This window comes from Chlamydotis macqueenii, chromosome 5 (assembly GCF_036417535.1).
Source record: "Chlamydotis macqueenii isolate bChlMac1 chromosome 5, bChlMac1.mat, whole genome shotgun sequence".
In the NCBI taxonomy this organism is placed as follows: domain Eukaryota; kingdom Metazoa; phylum Chordata; class Aves; order Otidiformes; family Otididae; genus Chlamydotis; species Chlamydotis macqueenii.
The window spans coordinates 51,433,293-51,456,464 of NC_141560.1; the positions used below are offsets into that span (position 1 = coordinate 51,433,293).

The 23,172-nt window shown below is 48.2% G+C and overlaps 2 protein-coding genes across 3 annotated transcripts in view; one reads left to right on the plus strand and one right to left on the minus strand.

Annotated features, from left to right (window-relative positions):
• Positions 1–5,641: 5,641 nt before the first annotated feature.
• Positions 5,642–22,013, plus strand: PRR33 (proline rich 33). The gene is made up of 3 exons (XM_086750231.1): positions 5,642–5,797; positions 11,721–11,856; positions 20,240–22,013. The coding sequence occupies exons 2-3, from the start codon at positions 11,836–11,838 to the stop codon at positions 21,875–21,877; spliced, it is 1,659 nt and encodes a 552-aa protein (XP_086606357.1). The 5' UTR covers positions 5,642–5,797; positions 11,721–11,835; the 3' UTR covers positions 21,878–22,013.
• The window catches only part of LSP1 (lymphocyte specific protein 1), a 50,595-nt gene continuing 42,659 nt past the window's right edge, over positions 15,237–23,172 (minus strand). For both annotated transcript variants that reach the window (XM_086750232.1, XM_086750233.1), the window contains exon 11: positions 15,237–16,634. The gene's annotated coding sequence lies outside the window, so the exon portion shown is untranslated. The remainder of the gene's footprint in view (positions 16,635–23,172) is intronic.

The following is a 23,172-nucleotide window of genomic DNA, read 5'->3' on the forward strand; positions in this document are numbered from 1 at the left end:
TTTGTTTGTCAGCACCCAAAAGTGCCTTAAGTAGTAATGTCTGGCTGATACAGGTGATGAACAAATGAACAATTATCTGTTGTTTAGTTTAGCATGAGAACTGGCCAAATGCCTGGTGAGGCAATTCATATCGGTATAACCAGTTGTATGTACGACAACCAAACCTCGCACCGCGGGGCAGGCGTGAACCCAGCCACGGCGCTGTCACCGCTTGCAGTTCTGCACGTCTGGAGCAGAGGCTGCGTGCAGACCGCTGCCCGCGGAGGGCTGCTGCTGGGGAAGGGTGAGGGCTGGATGGCGGACCCCGGGTGTCAGGGGGAATGATGCTACTGTTCAGGGAGCAGCATGGTAACATCACGTGCTGCACCAGGTTTGGCGATGGCAGGGGCGCAACACTATGGTTCTCCAAAAAGCATCAGCTGCCCTGAGACCAGGGGGAGGAGGTGGGGAAGGGCCCCCAAAATGTCCTCCAAATCCACGATGGGTCTTAAATTAGAAAGCCAAGCTCCTCCTAGCTGGGAAACCCTAACCATGACTTTCCTGACTTCATTACTCAGCTGATACATGAGACATCTTGAAGGAGCAGGTGGGCTGACTTAGGTTCAAAAGGAACAACTGCAGCTCGGCAGCCTTCTATTTCAGAGGAAGGCAGTAATCCCATAGGCTCCAACCCTGCCCTATAAGGGATCCTCTCCATTCCCCAACAATGACCCTGGGCACCCACCACGTGTTAACACCAACAGGACTTAAAACCCCCATGTTCTAAGCAGCAATATGCAGCCAGCATTTTTTCTTCTAGTTCCTCATGTATCCTCTTTCTGAAATTCAGTGTTGCCCTGGAAGTAGTGCCAGCAATGGCTGTGTTATGACCTGATCTGAGTAGCTGGAGACGAGGATGATCTACTGCTCAGACACACAAAATTTGGGTTCAGTGACCTCTTGGTCTCAGGCTGCTTTTAACATGGTAGCTGTGATTGCCCACTCCTCAAGTGCAACAGCCACCCCAAGGAGTACTTTGAGGACTCTAACGCCAGCAGGCAGGTGGAACCTGGGAGGAATTTCATGTTTGGGAGGAATTTCAGCTCTGCAAAAGGCTTTCCTGCTGCATCAATTCCTGCTGCTTCCTCTATTACTTACTTGGATGGACACCACCTCTGGTCTCTCTCCCCTTGTCTTTTTTATCTAGATGATCAAATCTTCAGGATTCTACTTATGATCTGCACAGTGGCTAGCAGTGTAATAGGTTTTCAATCTCATTTCAGCCTCCAAAAACTATTCAAGCTATTAGAAATAACTCTTGACAGTATGTTGTTTTATGCAGCAGGACAGCAGAGCTTCCCATAGAGGGAACCTGCCAGATGCCCAGCTGTTGGCTTCTTCCAAAATGCATGATCTCTAAGACTCAGGGCAATGGCCAGTCCTCCTGCAGATTCTGCCTTTCATTTATAAATCCAAATTTCCTTCTTCCCAATGTGGAGAGGGGAAAAAAAGAGGACTTTTAAAGGGCTTTTGGCTAAACTCTTCTTCCCTCTCACTCCAGTAGCAAGAAGAGTAATACTGCTCAATGCTGGAGAAGAAATCAGCTAGAGAGCCCTGCGTATGCATACGGAGAGTAAATGTCTGTTCGGTGTAGGGTAGGCATGTAATGCAGCGCATACTGTTCTTTCCAAGGCAATTGAAGTCAACAGGAGTCTTTGCAATCAGGCTTTCCATTAACAGTTACTGGAATGAGCTCATCCAGTCTCCAATTTAGCTCTAAGGACATCTTGCTGAGGGTTGTCACATTGGCTGTTCCCCTACACCCTTCCATATTTGTTAAACCAAGCACTGCAAATGCGAATGGGATTTTGCATGGCATCTGTCCACGTGCTATAAAAGCTGAGCTAGAATGCCAGCATCCCTGACACCATAAGAACCCAACCCTGGGGGGGTTTCTGGGCCCCAGATAAACTGAATTAATAGGAAGTGCATTGACAGACTCTGTGCAGAAATGAGCCAGATGCAGAAACCCCACAGGCTAGGGCAGGAGGGGACAAAAAAAAATCCAAGGGGAGATGTAGATTCCAGCCTTGCAAGGGACAAATGTTCAGTCGTGTTTGGTCGCTCTGTCAGGAGGAGCTGGCATTTAAGGCTGTAGCTGACTGCCACTGCCCTGGCTGGAAAGCAAAAAAGGTCTTGCCTCAAGAAGAAGGAGGTGTCTGTCTGCTTTGTGGTGTTCAAATGCCATCTGGTCCCTCAAAGCCAGGGGCAAAACACAGACCAGCACAGCAACAGCCACCCGAGAGGAGAAAGGCTCTTTGATGCCCAGCACTGTCCATGTAGCTAACTGTCATCAAAACAGCCAACAAAACCAAACCATATTTACATCCAAAAGGCAATAAAGTAGGCAATTTGCTAAGAGCAGTATTTTTTTGCAGTTAGGATTAAGTTCACTGAAGGCAATGGAAAGTCTCCAGCTGGCCCGGGATTACCTTTGGGTGGAAATTACTTTACACACAGCAAATGTAGCCTAAGATTAAGGCTGTTAGCACCTTAAGGCAATAACTGGGTTTTGTTTGTACAGTGGCAAAAAAATGTGGTCTGGTCTTGACTGAGGTTTAAGGATGTAATAAAATCAATTAGTTAATGCTGCCCACCATTTGGAAGGAAATCAAAACCCATGGGAAAGTTTTGCCAAACTAAAAACTTCCTGCCTGCTCCCACCCCTTAAAGGCGAAAGCAAAGGTTATTTTCTGCATTTTGTTCAAGCTAAGCGAGTCACAGCTGGAAGGACTAATACGCTGATCCTCATCAGCCCCAGGTGGGCAGGAGCACTGCATCCCTTTTGGCCCCAAATGCTCCTGCCCTTAGATGAAAGAGCAGAGCCAGCACATCTCAAGAAGCCTCTTAGCAGCTGAGAATGCACCCGGGAGGGGGAATGGGCTGCCTTGCACCTCCAGATCATCCCTGGAAATAACCCACCCGTCCATCATCCCCTCCCAAACCAGGCCATACAAGGGAGGCAAGGTAGCAAGAGCCATATGGAAAGAGGGGAGGACAAAAGTGGCCGTGCATGGGCGATGGGACCTGGCAGGGACAGCTATCAGGTGAGGATTGGGGGTATGATCCACCGAGGACCACATGGCCAGTCTTTCCCAGCAGGAGCTGCTGCAAACCCACTGCATCTATTTTTTAATATACATACATATATATATAATTAAAATATATGTATTATATGTAATATATCTATTAAATATACTTTTCTATATAAAAAACATATGCCTATGCTTTTTAAAAATATATATTTCTTCTGTTCCTCAGCCTCCTCCCTTTTTTTCTGAACTGCTCAGTACTTCCCATCAGAAAATGCTTCTCTCCCCGGGGGCTGGAGAGCGAAGCACCCACCGCAGCGCTGCTGGACAGGTAGCAGGACCCAAGAGCTGCTGCAGGCTCCACCACCACATAGCAAAATTCCAATACCTTGCCCCAAATTGTGCCATTTAACCTTGTCATCGGGGTGATACAATCTGTCTGATCCCTGCATGGGATTTGCTAGGAACAACAAGAGGGCTGAGACAGAGGGCTAAAAGACAACGACCATGCTTAGCTTACATCCCCTGCTTTTCCGCTGGTCTTCTGCCCATGAGGGACAGCTGCTGCCCGGCCATTGCCTACAGCCTTGCTGGAGCTCCCCCAGGCCAGCGGCACGGCTCCCACCCAAATGGCTGGCATCAGAGCCACCTGCGTTGGTGACAGTCCTGCTGCCACAGGATACCCCCCAGCCCACCCCACAAGCAAGGAGCTCTGCCCCGCAAGGCAGCTGTAGGCTAGTGGGGGAGATGCGCCTCACAGTATGGAGTCATCCACACTAGGTGGTCAGGCCAGCGAAGTGCAAGGATTTGAAGCCATGCATACAGGGATCATCCCATCACTGCTCTGAATTTAACCCCCTCCTCCTGCCCCTCCATGCACACAGGGAGTTTCTCTCCGAATTTTCTTCTTTTCTGTAGGAGGGGACAGTTTTCCATGACCACATTAGTGTTTCTCAGGTCTCCCTCTAGCCCCACAGCCGTCCTCGCCTGCTAGCAGATGGTCCTGCCCTTCATCCCTCCCGTCTCAGCCATTCCTTTCTTCGGGGGACAGAGGAGGGAAGCTCAGTGCTTCCATCCTGCTGCTGGAAGTTTTCCCAAGTGCCCCAAGAGATGTCACTTCATTCCCAGCCCCACACCATGATTTTGGAGGGGTCTTTTCTCCCACCACAGATCCTTGAGAGTTCAGAACACCTGAATCTCTGTGGGTGACATGAGGCTTGTGTGATGCCCAACAAAAGCCAGGAAGGAAAAGTGCCTTTCTTTAGGATCCAGTGCCAGATCCTGGATCCTGTGGACCCCAACCCTCCCACAATGTTTCTCCATTCAAACCAAGGCTCAGTCCCTCCGCAGTTTTACCTCCCAGCACCATCCCTTGCCAGGGCTCCCACTTACCTAGGAGGAGTGGAGAGAAGCGCTGAGCTCCCTGCCGAAGGGGACAGGCAGGCTGGGATCTGCGAACGTCCCAAGGTGATGCAGCTGTCAACTTATAGTGACATTTGATCGTCTGGAGGAGCCGATTGGCCCCAGACCCCCTGCATTTGGCAGGGAAGGGAGTGGGGATGGGGTGAGGGTGGGGGTTGGAAATGGAGGGGGGAGCAAAGAAAGGGGGAAAAAAAAGGTCATACCATGTATAGAAGCAGCTGGAGGAATTGCACAGATGATGCTGAGATGGGAGGGACATGTTTGGAGAGAAAAAAAAAAAAACCTCCAGGGCTTATGTTTCTATATTTACAACCCCACCAGGCAGGCAGAGCTTAAAGAGGGGTATCTGAGGCAAAGGCAACTCAGAAACAAATTGTGGGGCCCCTGCAGCTCCATGGTGCATGGGTGCTGCTTAAAACCCAGTGGTGGCACCCTGGCTCTTGCAATCCCAACACACAGCAGCAGCCTCTGCTCTCCCAGCTCTTTCCTGCTGCCTGGCTACGTGTAAAACGGCTTTGGTTGCCCTACAGGGTTAGAGCTTGTGGAGGGTTTGGCAACTTCTGCCACCCAAGGCTCTTTGAAACAAGGGGTGATAGGGCAGGTGAGAAGCCAGAAGCACGTAGCACACGTGTCGCATGTGTGTTTGTGCGTGGGTGGTGCGCGGCACGCACCCACCTCTCACTAAGACTGCCAGGGCTCTGCCACCCATTGGAGCTTGAGGAGACCTGGAACAAAAAACGAGAGAGCAGGAACGCAGTAAGAGAGCTTGTCTGACCCTAAGCCACACTCAGAGCCCTTCTCAGCATGACAGAAAAGCATTATTTAAGTAAGGAGATCTTAGAGAGGGCAAATCCCAGATGGCTGCACACCACCTAGGATCATCTAGGTGCCTGAAGGGGTTTTGCCGCCCGAGCACCCTCCGCAGTTGCACAGCTATGCCGGCAGAGGATTGCAGTGCCTTGGACAACCCTCCAGCTCACGGTTTCCATTTCACTAAACCTTGCATGCTTCAGCTCCCCAATCCTTCCCTCCCGCCCCTCTCCCCTTGGCAGGGCTCCCCAGCGGTGCCGGGCATGCCCTCCGGTGTGGCTGGCAGGTCCAGCACCCCCTTTCTCCCAGCCTGTAGGAGCAGAGAAAACCTTTAAGAGCTGCAGGGCAGGAGATATTTTTGGCCGGGATCACAGATCGATTCCTGCCCACTCTTTCCCTGCCACTTGCAGGAAAGGGTCCCCAACCCAGGATGTAGAGACAAGCTTTTAAAGCCGTGGAGCAGGAGCACAGCGCTGCAGACCCCCATTTGCCAGGTAACCTGCATGAGCCAAAAATGCCCTCTCCAGCTTGTGTTCTCTGATCGTCCGGCAGCTTATCCCCTCACCTCACTCCCGCAACCCAACTCCAGCCAATGCTTTTGTAACTTTTCAAGTGGGAGGGGGACAGTGCATCCATCCTCAGCGCCTTGGCTTTGGCCAGGAGGTTTTTGCTGGGTGGGGGAGCCAGGGTGGGCACCCCGTGCTACAGAGGAGAGTGGCACCTGCATGGGGACATGCAGCTGGACCAGGTATTGTGGCCCCCACTCTCCCAACCCAGCTCCACCAAAAGCTCTAGCACAGCAAACCAGCCTTCAGGCTACATTTTTGGTGCCATCGAGCATTTTTGCCATCCTCCGCTGGCTGATTTTCCTCGGGCACTGCACCAGCTGGGCAAGTCTCCAAGAAGTACTGTATTTGCCCAAACTGGCAGCAGAGCAGGGATGTGTGGGAGGGGAGTCCCCCAGCTGTTTCTCCTTTTATGTTTGCCGTGGACCCAGTTTGGCAATGGTATTCACCTGCCTGCCGGTTATACACTGTCCCCGCTGCTGACGGGGCATCGCGACTTGGGTCTCTCACACCGAGGACTGGATCAATCAGTTAAAAAAGGAAACGTGTGTGCAAGTGCGTGTGAAGCCTGGGCTTAGACCAGAGTGGTTCTCAGCGGATGTGAGGCTGAACACTCCTGTGGCCCCGTCTGGCCCATTTGTTGCCAGTCGGTTGGCAGGAGCAATGTGAGCACCTCGCAGGCTTGCACAGCCTCTGCCGGAGCAGTGCTGCTTGTGCACCAGCAGCAGGGAAGCGCTCCACATCGCTCAAATTCCACCCTAAGCATCTTGACAAGTGTGATGTTGGTGCAGGCTATGGGAGGGACAGAGAACCAGATGTTTCTACCTGCTGCAGCTCTATTTTCAAATAGATGAGATGCAAATGTTGCTCCCTGCAGCATCCCCTTAGTTCCTGTACACGTGTGTCTGCACTCATTTCCGTTCCTGATCTGGACACGCCGGTCAATGGTTCCAGACAATGTCCAGCTTACATTATGCATCATGTCCACGCTCCATCTTCCCCATCACCACCCGCTGCGAGCATGACCTCATCTGCTTAGCACTGTCCCAAAGGATGTCTATGCATCCTACAGGCTGCCTCTGTCAGAGCACTTGTGTCCACGTCGTGCATCTCGTCTCCAGTCCCAGCATGATCCGGTTCCCTCTTCCCACAGGACTGAGGGAATCTGCTCCATCCCTCTGGAAGAGGGCTTATGTGTTGCACGCATCCTCCGTTTCCTCTGCCATCATCTGATTCGCAAACGAAGTTCATTCCCCACAACCCATTTTATGTTTGTCCTTTCTTCCCTCTGTGGGTCTCTCTATCCTCTTTGACACAAAACTATAATCCTCTCAAATATTTGTTTCATGCCTTAGCCACATATCCTGTGCTTTTCATACATATCCTACATCTAGTCCTTATTTCACCTCTTGATGCCATCGCACACCACTTTCATTCACAGGCTGTGACATTTTCATCACTAGCTTTGCCTCTCTTTACTGTAGATATCCTTCTCTAGGATATAGATTTTGTGCTGTCTTGGCATTGTCTCTCATCCCTGCATTAGCAGCAAGGTGTACTTGGACTAGCCTTTCAGCTGCTGCCTGGAGAGCAAGCAAACCACCACCACCTACTTCGTGCTCTCTACTGATGGCACGGACCAGACGAGAGAGAGGTGATGCCAGCTGGGGCTGTGTTTCTTCCAAAAGCCATCAGATTGTGTTAGGTGAGGATGCAGTGAGCACTTGCCTTTGGAGAAGCCCCTCTCACCAGCTGCCAGGTTAGAAGACAGCCCCAAGGCCAAAGAGAGCACGCAAGCAGGTCACAGACATGAACCAGAGTCTCAAACTGCATAAAGTCCTTCCATCTGCTGACCTCAAGCCAGAGCCTGGCAACAATGAGGGTGGTGGAAGACTGGAACAGGTTGCCCAGAGAGGTGGAGGATGCCCCATCCCTGGAAACATTCAAGGCCAGGCTGGATGAGGCTCTGAGCAACCTGATCTGGTTGAAGATGTCCCTGCTCCTTGCAGGGGGGTTGGACTAGATGGCCTTTAAAGGTGCCTTGGAACTCTAACAATTCTACTATTCTATGCTTTTACAGTGACAGCATCTCCACCTGAAAGAAGAAACAGCAAAGCAATGTTCCTCCTTGAACAGGAACTAGAGGCTGGGTTAGAGATCTAGAGAAGCTTCCACTAGGTAACCTACCCCAATATTGCATTTCTTTTTGGTAGGTAGGAGCACCCCGACTGGTTATTTGAGACGGGCCACAGGAATATATGGTGTAGCAGGGCCACTTGCAGGGTAGCTGTAATCAGCCCTTCTCATCTTTTCCGGCTGGTGCTTGACCAGCAGCCAGCGCACTCGGCAGGAGATGCCCTTAAATACAGTGTTCACACATTAGCCCTGATAATTTTACAAATTGCATAAAGATGAGCACTTTGGCCAAATGCTTCTCTCTTTTTTTTTTTATACCCTCACCCCCCATACTCATTACACACCAGTCAGTAGGCAGCATTTCCATGGATCACTGCCTCCTATGGCTGGATGGCACACAGCCAGCAAGCCAAAAAAAAGTGCTGCAAAATTGCATCTAAAATCCTCTAGAAGCCCTGGAAGTCTGAAATGCTGCCTGCGGCTTCGCGTTCATTAAAGCCTACAGAGTTTGTAAACAAAACCAGCTACATCCTTCCCGTGAAACAAGTGCTCTTTCACAACCCGGGAGAGACCTAACTCCTGAAAAGAAACAATATCTATCCCTTACTCACCAGCTACTGACCAACACAGAACAAACTGATCTAATACTGAAGCAGATCCTGCTTTGACACCCAAGTTGGGCCAGAGGACCTCCTGAGGTCCTTCTTCATCCAAACTTGCTCATGACTACACTTACACCTTCATGCTAGAGCTACAGAGGAACTTCCACTGACACCTCCTTTCATCCAAAAATGGTTAAGTTATCTGAAGTGAAATTGTTTGCTAGCAAAATGTGTTTTGCTTGAGTTGTTCCATTATTCACAGTCTGAATGTTTCTTTTTTTTCCCCTCTCTGAAGTCAAAACAACATCTTTTGATTTTTTTTTTTGCATGATACAGATACTCCGGTTTTAGTGTGTTTGTCCACTTAAACAGACATCAGCACTGAAACACCTGAAGTTATCCACAAAAACAGGTTGATTAAGCTGACTGGGGAAGGGTGGGGATGTATGTTTGCGGGTTTTTTTTAGTTTAGGGTTTGGGGGTTTTTTTGTGACACTTTCAATTATAAAACTTTTTACCATAATTTAGGGCAGGCAGGAAATAGGAATCACAAAAGCCGCTTGAGAAGGAAAACTAAATTCTTATCCAGTTTCCCCCCTTTTCTTATCCCGCCCCAGAGAAAGGGTTTCTGCAGCAGAGTTTAATCTGCAGTTGAAGGTTAGAATAGATGCCCTATGTTCACCAGAACACTCTTTCCAATTTAATTGAAGCAGTTGCCAATAAAAAAAAGGCAGATAAGATAGTGACTGAGTAAGTACACTCAGAGAAAGGACAGAATATATATATAATTAATTAATTTCTGTTCCTGGCTAAAATCCAATGACCTGTTTCACGCAGCCGGTCAAGCAGAGATCAGAATAACCTTAAACTTTAAAATCAGCTCCTCTATTTAAGTATCAGCAGACTGCTGCCATTTTATTGGTGATGACGGGATGCTGAGGAATCTGAAACACAACTCAAATGGGCTGAGCAAAGACCAGGCTTCCTCCTCATCTCCTTTAATACCCCTACTTGGCATTTGCGCTCAGGATCTCAGTCCTCAGCTTCTCTCTGCCTCCCACAGCTAGACTAGACCTGGTGCAGTGATTGCCATCCACAGTGATGCACCTCTTGCAGCAGCTGCCCAGATACAGGGGAGAGCAAGCATTCGCTAGGCTGTGGGTTCACCTACCTGAATCCTGGAGGGTGGCTGGGCACCAACACCTTCTCTTGATGGGGCTCCATGACATCTCAGAGGTTCAGGGGCATAAAAAGGAGAATAAAGGGTAATAAACAGGTTTTCCCTTATTACCTAATTACTTTATTACCAAATTACCTGTGTATGCCTCCATCTACCTTTCTTCTCCTTGCATCTGGAGGAAGGGAGTCAATCAACACCTCCATGGAGGACTGTAGTGTGTCATCCCTTCTGTGAAATACGGTCAGCAGGAGAATCTGCCCCTGTCTTATCCCCTTTTAGCCTGTAAGAGCAGAAACTCTACATGTTTGCATAAGAAATAGGATCAGAACACCTCCTATTTCAGCATCAGATGCAAACATAAGCCAGCCTTGTGTGCCATTCATACACTGCCTGCTGGAAAAACACTCATTAGGTTGGTGTGGTTTCGGTGGTGACAGTAGCAGAGCAGGGTACAATGTGTCCTTGGGCATTTTTAAATTACGTTGAAATATTCTTATTCATAATGCCTTTTTTCCTAAGTTTCCCATTGGGTTGGCTCTGGTTGTTACTGTCTGTTTTTTTTTTTTTCCCCAGCAACATTTTCAGTATCAGAGACATACAAAGTCACTAGCACTCCTAAAAGACAATAGAAGTTTTGAGTTGTTAAAGTCATCAGTCAGAGAGGAATTAATTGCATTAGGGTATTTGCGTGAAGGATTGAGCACCTACCCCCCGAATCCTTCCATAGGTCAGTGCTGCTCTAAGGGGCACCATGTAGAGCCAAGCGTGATCTCATCAGTCACCAGGGTCATAGAGAGGGAAAAAGCAAATGGAGAGCTTGCCTCCGACACTAACCCAAAGATGTACCTGCACCCCTTCCATGAGAACTGGCCTCATCAGATGGGCCACTACTCTGATGGATGTGGGAAATGCTTTGCTAACTTGATAAATGACAGAGTGACTGGAAGTCAGATTAGAAATAGATTACCGCACAGGGTCAATGAGCAACAAGGCTTAGCAGGATGGTACTGGAGAAGCAGTGAGAATTTGCCTTCCCAATTGGCTTTCTGGCATAGCTCACCAGCATTCCAAAAGTCAGATGGAACAGGCTTAACCCAGGTGTAAAGCTGCTTTGGAGATCTCCAGAGAAACTGCTCTTGCATTCCCTCAACTCCCCGTGAGCACGTTTAACCTACCAGCTGCCTTGGCATCCACACTAAAAGGCACCTGAAAGGCTGTGAAAAAGCAAAGCCCAGACTGGGATGACAGCTGGAATAGGGGATGGAACGCCCAGGGACCAAGAGGCGATAAATAACTGCGTGGCATTTGGGCAGCTCACATGTTTGGCCAAGGCAAAGGCCTGGTATTGGTACCATCCTTACTGGCTCACTTTAGCAGTCTCAGCCCCGATCTTCAAGTCAAACTGCATGGAACCTCCAACCAAAATTCACCAAACCAATCAATTCCAAATCTCCTCTGCTCCCAGTGCAGCATTTTCCATGCTTGCACGCTCCACATACAGCACATCCCTCAACAGGGACAAGCAGAGACAGAGCCAAAACTTGCACTCTTCCTCTCTGGGGATAGTTAACAATCAAAGCACAGCTCCAAATTTGCATTTTGCAACCCTGAATTTTGCAAAATGGTAAATCTAACCAGCAAACTTGAAAAGCCTCCTGATTTCGTTGCCTGGACCTACTCTGCTAGAATATCTGTCCTGGCAACGTCACCATCATCTGTCCTTCACCTCTCCGGTACTTTAGATGCCGAACTTCACAGGGCCAAAGCTGGGAGCATGCAATGGTGTTACTCGATAGCGCTTCTTCATGCTAATTTTAGTTCATGGAACTTTTCATGCTTTCAAACAGGAGTCACTTTATTTTTGAGAAACTGCTTGTACTTACTGGCTACTGTAAAAACTGTTTTCCATCTGATGTTTTGAACTCACCTACAGGGCTCTAAAAATCGCAAGAAAACAGCACCCAAAATGATCTCAAAGGAATAATGACCTGTTGATCTTGTAAACCGAACAGAGCAACATGATGCACCCAACAGGCAAGTGATTGCAGATGGAAACAAATTACACATCAGTAAGTACTGAATTTCATCTTTCTTCAGTTATTATTGATTCCTGATTTTTGTGATAGACTGTGCTCCCTCACTCAGCTGTTTGCTTTGGGACATGTGCTTGCTCCATCTGCTTTAGACATCTAAGATGCAGTCCCTGTGGGATTTGGGAGATCCTCCTTGGACACTCTAGATCTAGGCTAGATGTCTCTCTGAAGATAAGCAATCAGGCTGGACAACTTGAGATATAGCCAAAGGCTCATCGTATTTACACCTAAATGGACAAGAGAGACAGTGAGGATGAAGTCTTAGCAGCAAAATGGGAGCCAGGACCAGTGCCTGGAGCTGCTATTTTGGGCTGTCCCCAGAGGAAGTGAACAAGGCAGGAGACCAGTGAAGGTGCTTAGCCGCCCACAGCCTCTCTGCAACTTCAGGGAAGGACTACCTAGCCAACCAAACACCTTGCTGCTTTCATGCTTTAAAATGCTTTTTCTTATAAATTCCAATGATATTTTCCCCTTACCTTGCTTCAACCTCCCACAGTGTTCTTCCCATCACCCTGAAAAGCCCCAAGCTCATGACACTTTTTTCTATTTGTTTGAAGGATGAAGAGCGTACATCTTTAGCATTTCTAAATCACTATTACTTAGAGCTATTGTGAAGAGATTAAGCACCTTTCTGAAATTTATGCTCTAAATCAAATTGTTCCAGTGCAACCAAAACCCTCAGGAGACCCAATGCAAAATGACGGGGAAATCACTTGTGGTCTGTCTCATTATCATTATCAGGATCATTGTAACAGATCCACCATTTCTGAAGCAAATGCTAGCTCCAATTGCACTTCTTGTCACTGTCATATCCATTCTTTACCTGCTTTAATATATCACACAGCGTTAGTGAAAGTGTGTTGAGCTGGCAAGGGTTACCAACAGACCAACCTCAGAGCCTTGTCCAGTAGCGTATCAGCTGCCACCTCATTATTTATAGCTGCCCCGCTCTTTGAGCTTGTTTATTTTCCTTCCCTAAGGTGGTGGTAGTGGCGGGAGGGGAAGCTCTGACATTCAGGCCCAGGTGTCTCCGAGTCTGACCTTTCCTTCAAAGAGCAGAAATGGCAGACGCATTTCAAGGAAGAAAGTAATTTGGAAACTTTAGAGCCTCATGTCCACCACCTCCCTGCAGGCCCAGTGCAGAGGTGCAAGCAAGGGTTGAGTGGATCTGTTAATTAGCCAGCTCATGTACATAAAGATGGTCATAAAAATGAGCCTATAATTATTTTATATCTGGAAAGAGAACCAGATGAAGTCTTGCCCCCAGTCTCAAGGCAGAACAAGTGCTATATAAAGACACAACATTCAAAACAGACTTGAGTTTTCCATCAGCTAAGTTTAAATAAAGCTGTTTTACGGCCTGCAGGAAATAGGCATGGCATGGTCGTGGGCCATGTTTTTCGATCCCATCTCACATACACTCATGTAAGATCATCTGTTAAAGCTTGTTGGAAGAAAAGCAGCCCTGAACCCTGGTACAAAAGACAAGCACCCCATTTCAGTATTACTGTAGCCCCCAAAGATGCAATTAAGATTGCATGCTGTACAAAAGGACCTTCCCCTTCTGCATAATCTAAACATACAGGAGAGGGAAAGGAGAAATAGGAGAGAAGCAACACCTTGAGGTATGCCTCAAAGTCAGAGCACTGAGACCCTACATAGGGGTTCAAGCCCCTCTCTTTGGGCACTGTGGACCTGCTGAGGAAATGGTAATTTGGGACAGCACAGCAGCACAGAGAACACAGGACCAGGAAATTATTGCTTTTCTCCAGTCCTGCAGTAAGACGCTCACTGCTGACCTGAAGAGATGCACAGGAGAGCTGGAAGCATGTTGGCTTTGCAAAAGTTGCAGCTTAACTTCACCACCACACACAGTGGTTTCTCCTCAGCAAATTCACCTGCAGGAGCTTTTAATTTTAGCAAGAGATGACCAGAAGCACTTCACAGATGCCGCATTTTTTTCTGAAGTGAGCAACGAAACCAGCCACAATGCCCTGTGCTTGCTACGGAAGGGAGAAATGAGCCTTCATTCCCTCTTGGCATTCCCCAAGGTATACACCCAGAGCACCTGGACTGCAGCATTCCTTTTTCGGGAGAAGTCATTCACCATTTTGGTAACCCCACCGCCACTCCCCTCCACCACATGCGCACTGTGTTACTTTGGGAGGAGAAACAGCACATTGTGAAGTTAATTTGATTGTGGAAAAATTTCCCCTGGCAGACATAGGTACCTCATAAAGAGCTACACACATCTGCTCCAAGCCAGGTCTGTCCCTGGTTCCTCACCACCACTAGAGCGCTCTGATCTCCCCAGAAAGTTTCCACACAACCTGCTCACTTCTGTGCTGCAGTCAGAACCTGAACGACGGCAGCCTAAGGGGTCCTTTTCTACACTCTCCAAGCTGGCAGGGCACAAGAATAGTAACAGGAGAAGTTTCTGGCCATTGTTTCCATCAGCCAACTGCAGAACAGAGTCGAAACAAATTGGTGCAGCCAGTTTGCATGTGTGAAAGGGCACAGTAGCATTCCTTTCACCTCACATCAGGACATCTTTGTGCACCCCATTGCTACTGCTCTGGCTTCCCTTGAAAAATCCCAGCATGGCAGAGGAAAGGATGAAGAGAGGAAGATGGGGCCAGATGGTGTCTGTGCTCCCAGGAATACAAGACTCCTTGAATTCCTACCTCCAGGAGAAGCTGAAGCAGAGGATGGAGAGGACAAGGGTACCAATAAGCAGAAAGATGACAGCAAAAAGTGATATCTGAAAATGTTTCTGTTCATAACACCTTAGGAAAGCGTAGGTAAGGATAGCACAAAGTATTTGCTGTCTCCACACCATAGAAGTGTTACTACTTGGAAGATCACCTCCATGAAAACGTTTTTTGTTAGATGGTTCCAGATAGGGTAGTCAGCTCACTAGACCACTGGGTTCCTGTACGGACAGCTATATTGACCTCATCCCAGCTGTATAAGCAGGCTTTAGAGGATTATTTTTTATATCTGACATCACCAGCAGTTTTGGTTGAAGCCTGTGATACTGCTCAGGTCTATTAGTCTTCTTCTCCTAGCTGATCACTCCATAAGAAGTTCTCTGCATGCTGTTCCATCTCTCACCCAGACACCACTCATTCCCATTTTACAGTCAATTCCCCTCAATAACAATGAAGAATGCAATGAAGAATGACAAGGATCTCCTAAATGGGGCAGGCACACAGAAAGTCCTTTCCCTGTATACATCAAGCTCCTTTTCTTCTTGTCACTCAACTGCTGTTTCTTCTCCACTTTCCACTCAAGCAGAGAGCTGCAAGGTCTTGGAAAAGAGCTTTGCTGCACAAACTCCTACATCAACAAAATCATCACAGTTGCCATTGTTACAACATCTTCCTCAAATTTTATTAAATGCTTACAAAAAAAAAAATCCAGGACACACAGTAAATTTAAGCAGAAAGCAAATCAATGCAGGGAGAAAAGCTGCCTTCCCTCCAGGAAAGCAGAAACAAGTTGCAAAATTATGTTGACATGGGAAGAGGGCAAGAATAAGACTTTAAAGAAGAGATGGGAGACGTGCTAACACCATGAAGGATGAAGACATGGGAGAGCTCAGAAACAGCCCTGGGAGCTGATTTACAGATCTCAGGTCCAAGGCCAGAGTGCCACTCTGTAGGGGCTCAGTTTCCCTATGTTCACTGCAAGGCCTGACCTCCCCCAACAACTCCTTAGGATGCTTTTTCACTGAGGCAGCTTCCAGCATAAAAGAAGCAGCTGTTTCCCAGATATCCTATCCACCTCTGGGAGCATAGCAGGCAGGTTATTAACGCTCCCACTGCCTCTGACATTCAGAAGTGTATCAGTCACTGGCACTGGAGCCGACAGGTTAGAGAACAAGCAAATCCCTTTCCCAAAGGCGGCCAGTAATGCCAGCGATCAGCGCTCCTCACCAGTGAGGGGAGACCTCCAACCCGTGTTAGACAGAGAGAGGAAGGCAGCATCTATTTGAAACAAAGCTGCTATTGCCACTGTCAAGACCGAAACAGGAACAATGGCAGGAAGATTTTGGCACAGGTATGTATCTGTGATTAAAGGATGATCTGGGAACTAAAGAAAAAAAAAACAAAACAGGATTAAGTTGAATGTACACAGAGTAGAAGAAAGTCCCTCAAAGCAGATGTTGCAGAGGGACAGAGGTTGTGTTGTAAACAGGGGAAGACTTTACCCACATCTGGCACCAACACATGACAAGTGGTCCTCACAGTCTCCTCACGCTCAGGATCTGCCCATTGCCCTCCTTCCAAATACTGATTCTTTTACCAGGTTTCTGTTGAGCTCCCTCTCTCCCACCACCCAGCCACCAAGAGCCACAAAAGTAGAAATTCTTCATCATGTAGCAAAAGCCCTGCCAGCTCAGCAAGGCAGCAGACCCCTCTCTTCCAATACTTGAGAAAGAAGAGAGGAAGAGGGGGCAGAGCCACAGCCTCCCATCTCCATAGCAAAGCCAGATAAAAAATAAAAAAAAAAAAAAGAAGCCAAAGAGTCATGTAGAAGGTTAAAACAGGGGTGGGTTTTGCCAGTTGATCTAGTTCCTCTCATCCAACCGGAGGCAGCATGAGGTATTGCTCACACCCCAAGAGGAGTCAGGCTGTACTGAAGCAGACTGACATCAGGCAGGAGGAGAAGAGAAACATTCTTCAATTATCTTCTGTGGAGCAGAGGAAATCGTGGCACTGAGGGTTACATCAAGCCAGGACCAAGCTCAGCTGCAAGACAAGAAAACAACAAGTTTATGCATAGCATTTGGCCTGCCATGAGCAATACCCTGGGCTGTAGAGGGGCAGCATCTTGTCTGGCAGCTGCAGGTAGGTTTCTCCCACTCATTTCCAAAAAGACCTGTGAGTCAGCCCATAAAGCTTCGGCGCTACAGGACAGTCAACCACACTACGCGCCCATGGCAGAGCAGATGCCAAGGGCTGCAAGCCCAGCAGAGGTCACGACTGGCCACCCGTCTCCTCCCAGGAAGATTAGCAGGTTTCCTTCAAGCCTAAGAAAGCTACTAATGCAGAAAGTGTGTTCCTACAGCCTCTGGCAGATGCAGCTCTCTGCTTGGGACCATCTGCAGCAGTATCAGGTTCCTGCAGCTCTCGATCTGCTCCATGCACAACAGCTGGTGCAGCCGAGGGACTCCAGTGCGCAAATGACTTTTCCATCACATGATAAGTGACTCCTCCACGCCGACACTATCCCCACCATTCCCATTTCAAGGTTGACTACAAATGGAGCGGAGTCCAGGAGAATAGTTGGGGGTTCAAGAGCAGGTGACCTCCCCTCCACCCACAGGCACTCAACTAGCAGCAGGGAAACTTAACCCTTTGGAAGTCTCTTAATTCAACTTCTAGCTCAATTTCCTTCCAGCTTAATCCAAATCCACTCAAGTTTCTCAGACAGTATTTTCCCTGTTGTCCCTGGGGTTTCAGATCTGGTCTTTCCACTGGCAATACAGCAAGTCCTTGTCCTTTTGCTTCATTAGGCAGCAAGGGAAAAGACACTCACAAATCTTACTTGTTGCAGAATTTCTTCTGAACACACAAAGCTCTGAAGAAGACTCATCAAACAAAGCCAAGCATGACAGGGAAGGCAAATAAATTAAGAGATTACTTCCTTTTGCTGTCTCTTAGCATCTCTCTGCCTCACTAGTCAAACACACAGACTCTGGCACAGTCACATGCCATGGAAGTTACCACCCACAAGGTCTCCAAGACCCACAGCATAGCAGCTTTTAAGTCAGATGGGATGCTGAGATAGTAGCAAGAGGGATTTTAAGAACACTGACTATTGTAAGAGACCACAAATCTTGAGGTTATAGGGCACAAAGCAGCCTCAAACTTTGGGAACAAGGGGAAAGTTTTCCTGTTGCATGTAAATGATATCTAAATTATATCCCACTCCAAAAACTCCCATGCCCTCCTCAGTAGCATTTTTCTGGGGTGCAGCAGTCCATCGGACAAGGAAGACAAATTGCTGACCAGTAATTGGGAAGTTCACTGTCCTGCCTCTTTAGTGTTCCCAACACAACAAACCCGAAGCAGGTCAACCTTATAATTCTGGCTTACCGGTGTTGCTAGACCACAGCTCATCTTGTAGTGCAGACTGTCCATGGGACCACATTAAACAGGAGCAGGTTAAGTCATTCCACAATCAGTCCCAACATCAGGTGCGTGTACTAGCTCACCTTGCAGCAGACAGAAGGAATTACCCAAGCAATTACCAATTCCTACACAAACAGAACTAGAGTGGTGCAAGTAAGCACCTCTCCAGTTTGGCCTTCTGACCCAGAAGAATCTAGAAAATCCATAGGGCTGGGGAAGAGAGCAGGTATATGATGAAGGAATGGGCTCTCAGCAGGTTTTTGGGCCAGTGCAGACTTGTTCTAAGAGTAGCTCTTGGAATAGAGCAAGTCCTAATCCCAGCCTTGTGCCTAAGGCATGAAGCTGATAAGCCACTGGGAATGCCCAACAGTTGTCACCCCCAGATGGCACAAATCCCCTCTGAGCCCCATGCCAAAACAGTGGGGGGGGTTCTCTTGCAGGCAGCCGAAATAAACGCATTGGTCAGTAGCAGCGTACCACTTGCTAGACACTGCCCAGACCCTGCCCACCACAGCCTCTGCTCTAGAGGACAGCTTGTCCACTGTGTTGAAGGCTGGATCTTGAAGGCTGTGTGCCTCATGTGCCACCTCTTCAGTGCTTGCATTTGCTCAGCTGCATGGGGGCTTCTTGTTGTTGTTTTTTTTTTTTCTTTTCTTTCTTTTTTTTTTTTGTGGGTTGTGGTTAGTTTTTTTGGTGTTTTTTGTTGGTTTGGTTTTTTTGGTTTTTTTTTTTTTTTTGGAAGAGTCATCCTTCTTTCCTCAATCCACAACCAGTTTTAGCAGACACACCACCCGCTTGCTCAGTACAGATCAGCTTCCCAGCCCAGTGCTGACAACAGCACAGCAAGCCCAAAGACAGCGCTGGGCACTCAAGCGCAAATAGCTGTTCTGCACTTTTGAGAGTTTTATTTGGGATAATTTTCCCCACACCATAGGTATCACGCTACACACCCACACTAACCAGAGCAGGTTAGGAGCCACCAGGAATGAAAAGAGCACATGCAATAGCCCCTCTGGGCAACCCTGACATCACCACATCTCCTCTTCCTCATTTCAGGATGCTCAGTTGCATCCAGCACCAGGGATTAAGTGGCTCAGTGATTTATGCCTCATTTCATAGCAAAACTCAGCAACTCTGTGCTGAGAGCAAGCCAGAGCAGAGTCAGATTTCTTTTTGGGGGCTGCCAAAGAATCATGGCAGGTCAGAGGCAAGGTGCTTGGTGTCCCCCAGCCTTGCTCAGGAAGGGAAAGAGGAGAATTCAGACTAGTTTTATCTTTCTATCCCCAACACAGAGCCTTAGCTCAACTGTAGGAAATCTCACTGGTGCTCACTAGAAAGAGGAGATGGTGGTGAGCTCACAACAGAGAGCAGGGGGAAAAGAGGTCAGGCATACCCCCAGAAACAGAACAGTGTTGGCCAAAGGGGGTCCAGCTGCATTTGCTGCTGGGGATAAGACCCAATTCAGATCACAACCCATTTCTGTTTCACTGAAGAATGAGTGATACAGGGAGGACAGTGGCAATGCTCCCCATGGGAAAGAGAAAACTAGGTTTTATCTTAAATTGAGTGCAGAAAGAGAAGGTTGCTGCTGTGCTTGATGCAGTGAAGAAACGCCAGTCAGAATTAGTGTTGTGACAAAGCAGTTTCTCATCAGATGAATGCAGCTTTTAAGTCCTGTGTTTCAGAGGGATGTCTTTCTGCCAGCTGAAATCAATCAAGACCAGTGTTGACTGACTCAAATGACACATGTAGTTTCTGGCTGTTCTGTTGTAAGTAACATCATATCAGAGTATTAATAACTGGAATTTGGAAAGCCATGAAACATTCCCAGTTTGTGCCTCTGGAGAATGTTTCAAAGCTTCAGAATTTCAGACCTGCTCTGTTTCTCTTGCCATTTCCTTCCAAATCCTATTAGGACTTGCCAACACACGAACGTCTGGGGTCCCAAGAAGCTCTCACTGGATTTTGTGCTAACAGCAGGAGGGCTCCAGGTTTGGCAAGAAAGCTTCCCCTCCAGTACATCTCTTGCCCTGCCACACCACCCTGACGACTAGCTGAGGCTACCTTGGGAGACTGAGGAAAGCAAGACTGATGCTCTTCTCCCACAATACTGACTCACAGCTTTTGGAGAGAGGAAGAGGAGGCCTTATGTATGAATACTTCAGAGTCTAGCCCAGGGCTAAGCCCACGCCAACTCTAAGCTTTGTGTTTTCTTCCAGGAGATGACAATGCTGATAACCGTATCATCCTCCATCCAGCCTGCTCCCATCCATCACCACCCTTCTCCCCCTCCCACCCTACCAAAGCCTGGGAAGGACAACCTGCGGCTCCAGCGGCTGCTGAAGAAGGCAGCCAAGAAAAACGCTGTCCTAGCTGCAGAGCAAGCCAAGTCCTTTCGGTCCAGCCTCTCACCCGTGAAGGAGGCCAACTCCGACCTAGAGCACAATGAAAGCGCTCCCCCAGCAGAGACCCCCGAAACCGCAGCACCCCCCTCCACCAGCCTCCCTACCCGCCTATCCATCAAGCCCATCACCCACCGTGTCTCCTCCCCTTTCCGAAAGAGCAAGCCATTCACCCTGAAAGTCACTGAGCAGAGGCGCATTGCCGAACACCTCAGGCTCACGACCTCCCCAGCCATGCCCATGCTACACAAGCCAAGTGCTCCTGAGATTCCACAGCAGCCTGAAGGCACAGACACCCACCTTTCCTCTCCAGGTGACCCTTCCATAATTGTTTTGCCTCAGCCTCCTCTTTCCAGTATGCCCAGTAAAGAAAGGGCACCAGAGGTTACCTGTGTCACCAAGGTGCACGCTTATTTCCACAGTGTCAAGCCACCCAGGGCTAAGACACCCACATCAGATCAGACCCAAGCAACCATCAGCCATGAAGACAAAAGGCTGCCTTCTCCGGCAGCTGAAACAAGCCATTCTGAACGAGCTCCAAGGCAGATACCTGCACCACTCAATGACAGCAAGGCCACAGCTCCCACACTGGAGCTTCCTCTCCTTTCTGCTGCAGAGGCAGAGCCTCCTAAGGAGCCCAAGTCTGCTCCTACCGAAGGGTCCATCAAGGCCCCTTCAGCCAAGCCTAGCACCTCCAGTGCCCACACCAATAAGCCCATGAGCCATGAAAGTGAGATGGAAATATCTGGATTAGAGAGAACTCCTGAATTATCCAAGCAAGATGGTGACATCCTAAAACCATCCGCACCCAGCACTCCTTGGAGGCAAGCACACCCAGCAACAGCAACCCCAGCACCAGCTGACAATACAGAGGCCACCTCCACAGACACCAAGGCAGAACATGTCATTCCACCTCATTTGACACCCAGCTTACCACACGCCAGCCCTCCTCTCAAAGCTGAGCCAGCACTACCATTGGCAGAAGCAGCAAGATCTCCTAGAGCCAGTGCTGGTGGCTGGCATCGCCTCAGGAAGCACTTGATAGTGCAGCCAGAAGCACCCAGCTTCCCAGAGCCCGAGCCAGAAAAGCTGGGACAGGAGGAGGGGAACAAGGAGGATAGCTCTCAAGCAGTCATCAGTCAAGACCACAGGCCGTTTAAATCAAGGGCCACAAGAATGTGGGATGCTATTCTATACCAGATGACAGTCAACAAAGAGAGGAAGCAGCAAGCAGAAGAGAAGAAGCTGCAGAAGGAAGAAGGCTTCTTTCTTCCCCGCCGCTTGCCCATCCTTCTACACAAGCCACGCTTTGATGCTCGGAAACTGAAAGAGCTGGCTGCCAAACCCATGACAAAGATCACCACCATGTTTGAAGTCAGCCGGTTTAGACCCAAAGTGGCTGAGGAACACACCAAGAGCTTTAACAGAACAGCATCAGGATGGTCATTGAACTGAAGCCAGGCTGCTCCACCAGGCCCATATCTCTGGAGGTTCCTACAGGGCACCAAACAAGAGAGCACCTGTCTCTAGGTTTACTGCCTGACAGAGCCAAGTGTAAGGAAGAAAATAAAATTAAATAAAACCCCTCCAAGCTAACAGCCTCATGCTGTGGGTTTAAAGCTTAATCTTCATATGTATATAAGCTTAAATGCATAACATACCACATCCACAGGTCATTAGCCAGGAAAACAAACATGCACTTGTTTTGAAAAGAGCCAACAACAAGCAGTGTATGCAGTAATACGGGAAGAGAGGGGAAGCATGCAGTGAAGAGGAGAAATTGCCTGCAGAAAAGCCCAATTTAGAAGACGATGATGGAATCTGAGTTTATTTTACTCTGTTTATTTAAAACCAAGAGAAATCATAGAAATACAGCAGTTGTAGATGAGACAAGATGAAGGAATCTGCTTCATGTGTTAGTCCACATCTCCTCTAGTGATTTGTAGAAAAACTGAACTCAGAAAGGGTACACGTCATCCCTTTAGTTTCTCCGCTGAAAGTGCTGTTGAGGGCACCTCACAGCCATTCACCGAGAACAAGGAGGAAACTCATCCTTTCACCCAAGGCACAGACAAGGCAGTTCCCCTGCCTGAAACACTGGACATCATTATTTGATGTCCTCCTGCCTGCTAAATCATAGCACACAGAAGACTAACTTTGTGGCAGTAATCAAGTTCTATTATGTATTTTATAGTGCTTTAAGTGCAGCTGAAGGTTAGCGTTTTCATGATAACCAGGAAGAGCCTGCTTCAGTATGTGGGTATCTAACTCTGTGTATTTAACAAGGTGCTGTTTTCTGAGAGTTCCTGCTAACCACGTGTAGTTAAAGGCAACATAATAGTTGTGTACCTACCGGTGCGTGACCTCCTGAAAAAAAAGGGTGTTTAAAGCAAAACCCCTAACTCTGTCCATCCACAGGGACAACTGTGCTTTCCAGCATTACAGTCACCTTTTGCATCCTCATCATCGCCAAGCTTATGAGCATGAAAACTGGAGATCAGCTATTTCTGTTTCTCAAGGGACTTTGTCATGTGCTAGGATATTCCTACACAGCTACTATAGGATTGCTAAGTTTAGTCCAAATAGGAAACTCGATACACAGCTCGCCACATTCTCTTCATGTGTGGAGGATATGGAGCTGCCCAAAGTTTCCCCAAGCCAAACTGCGAATACACTTAGAAACAAAATCAAGAGCCGCTTTTGCCTTTTTCCAATATTTTCCAATAGCAATGATGCTATTGGAAGAGCTC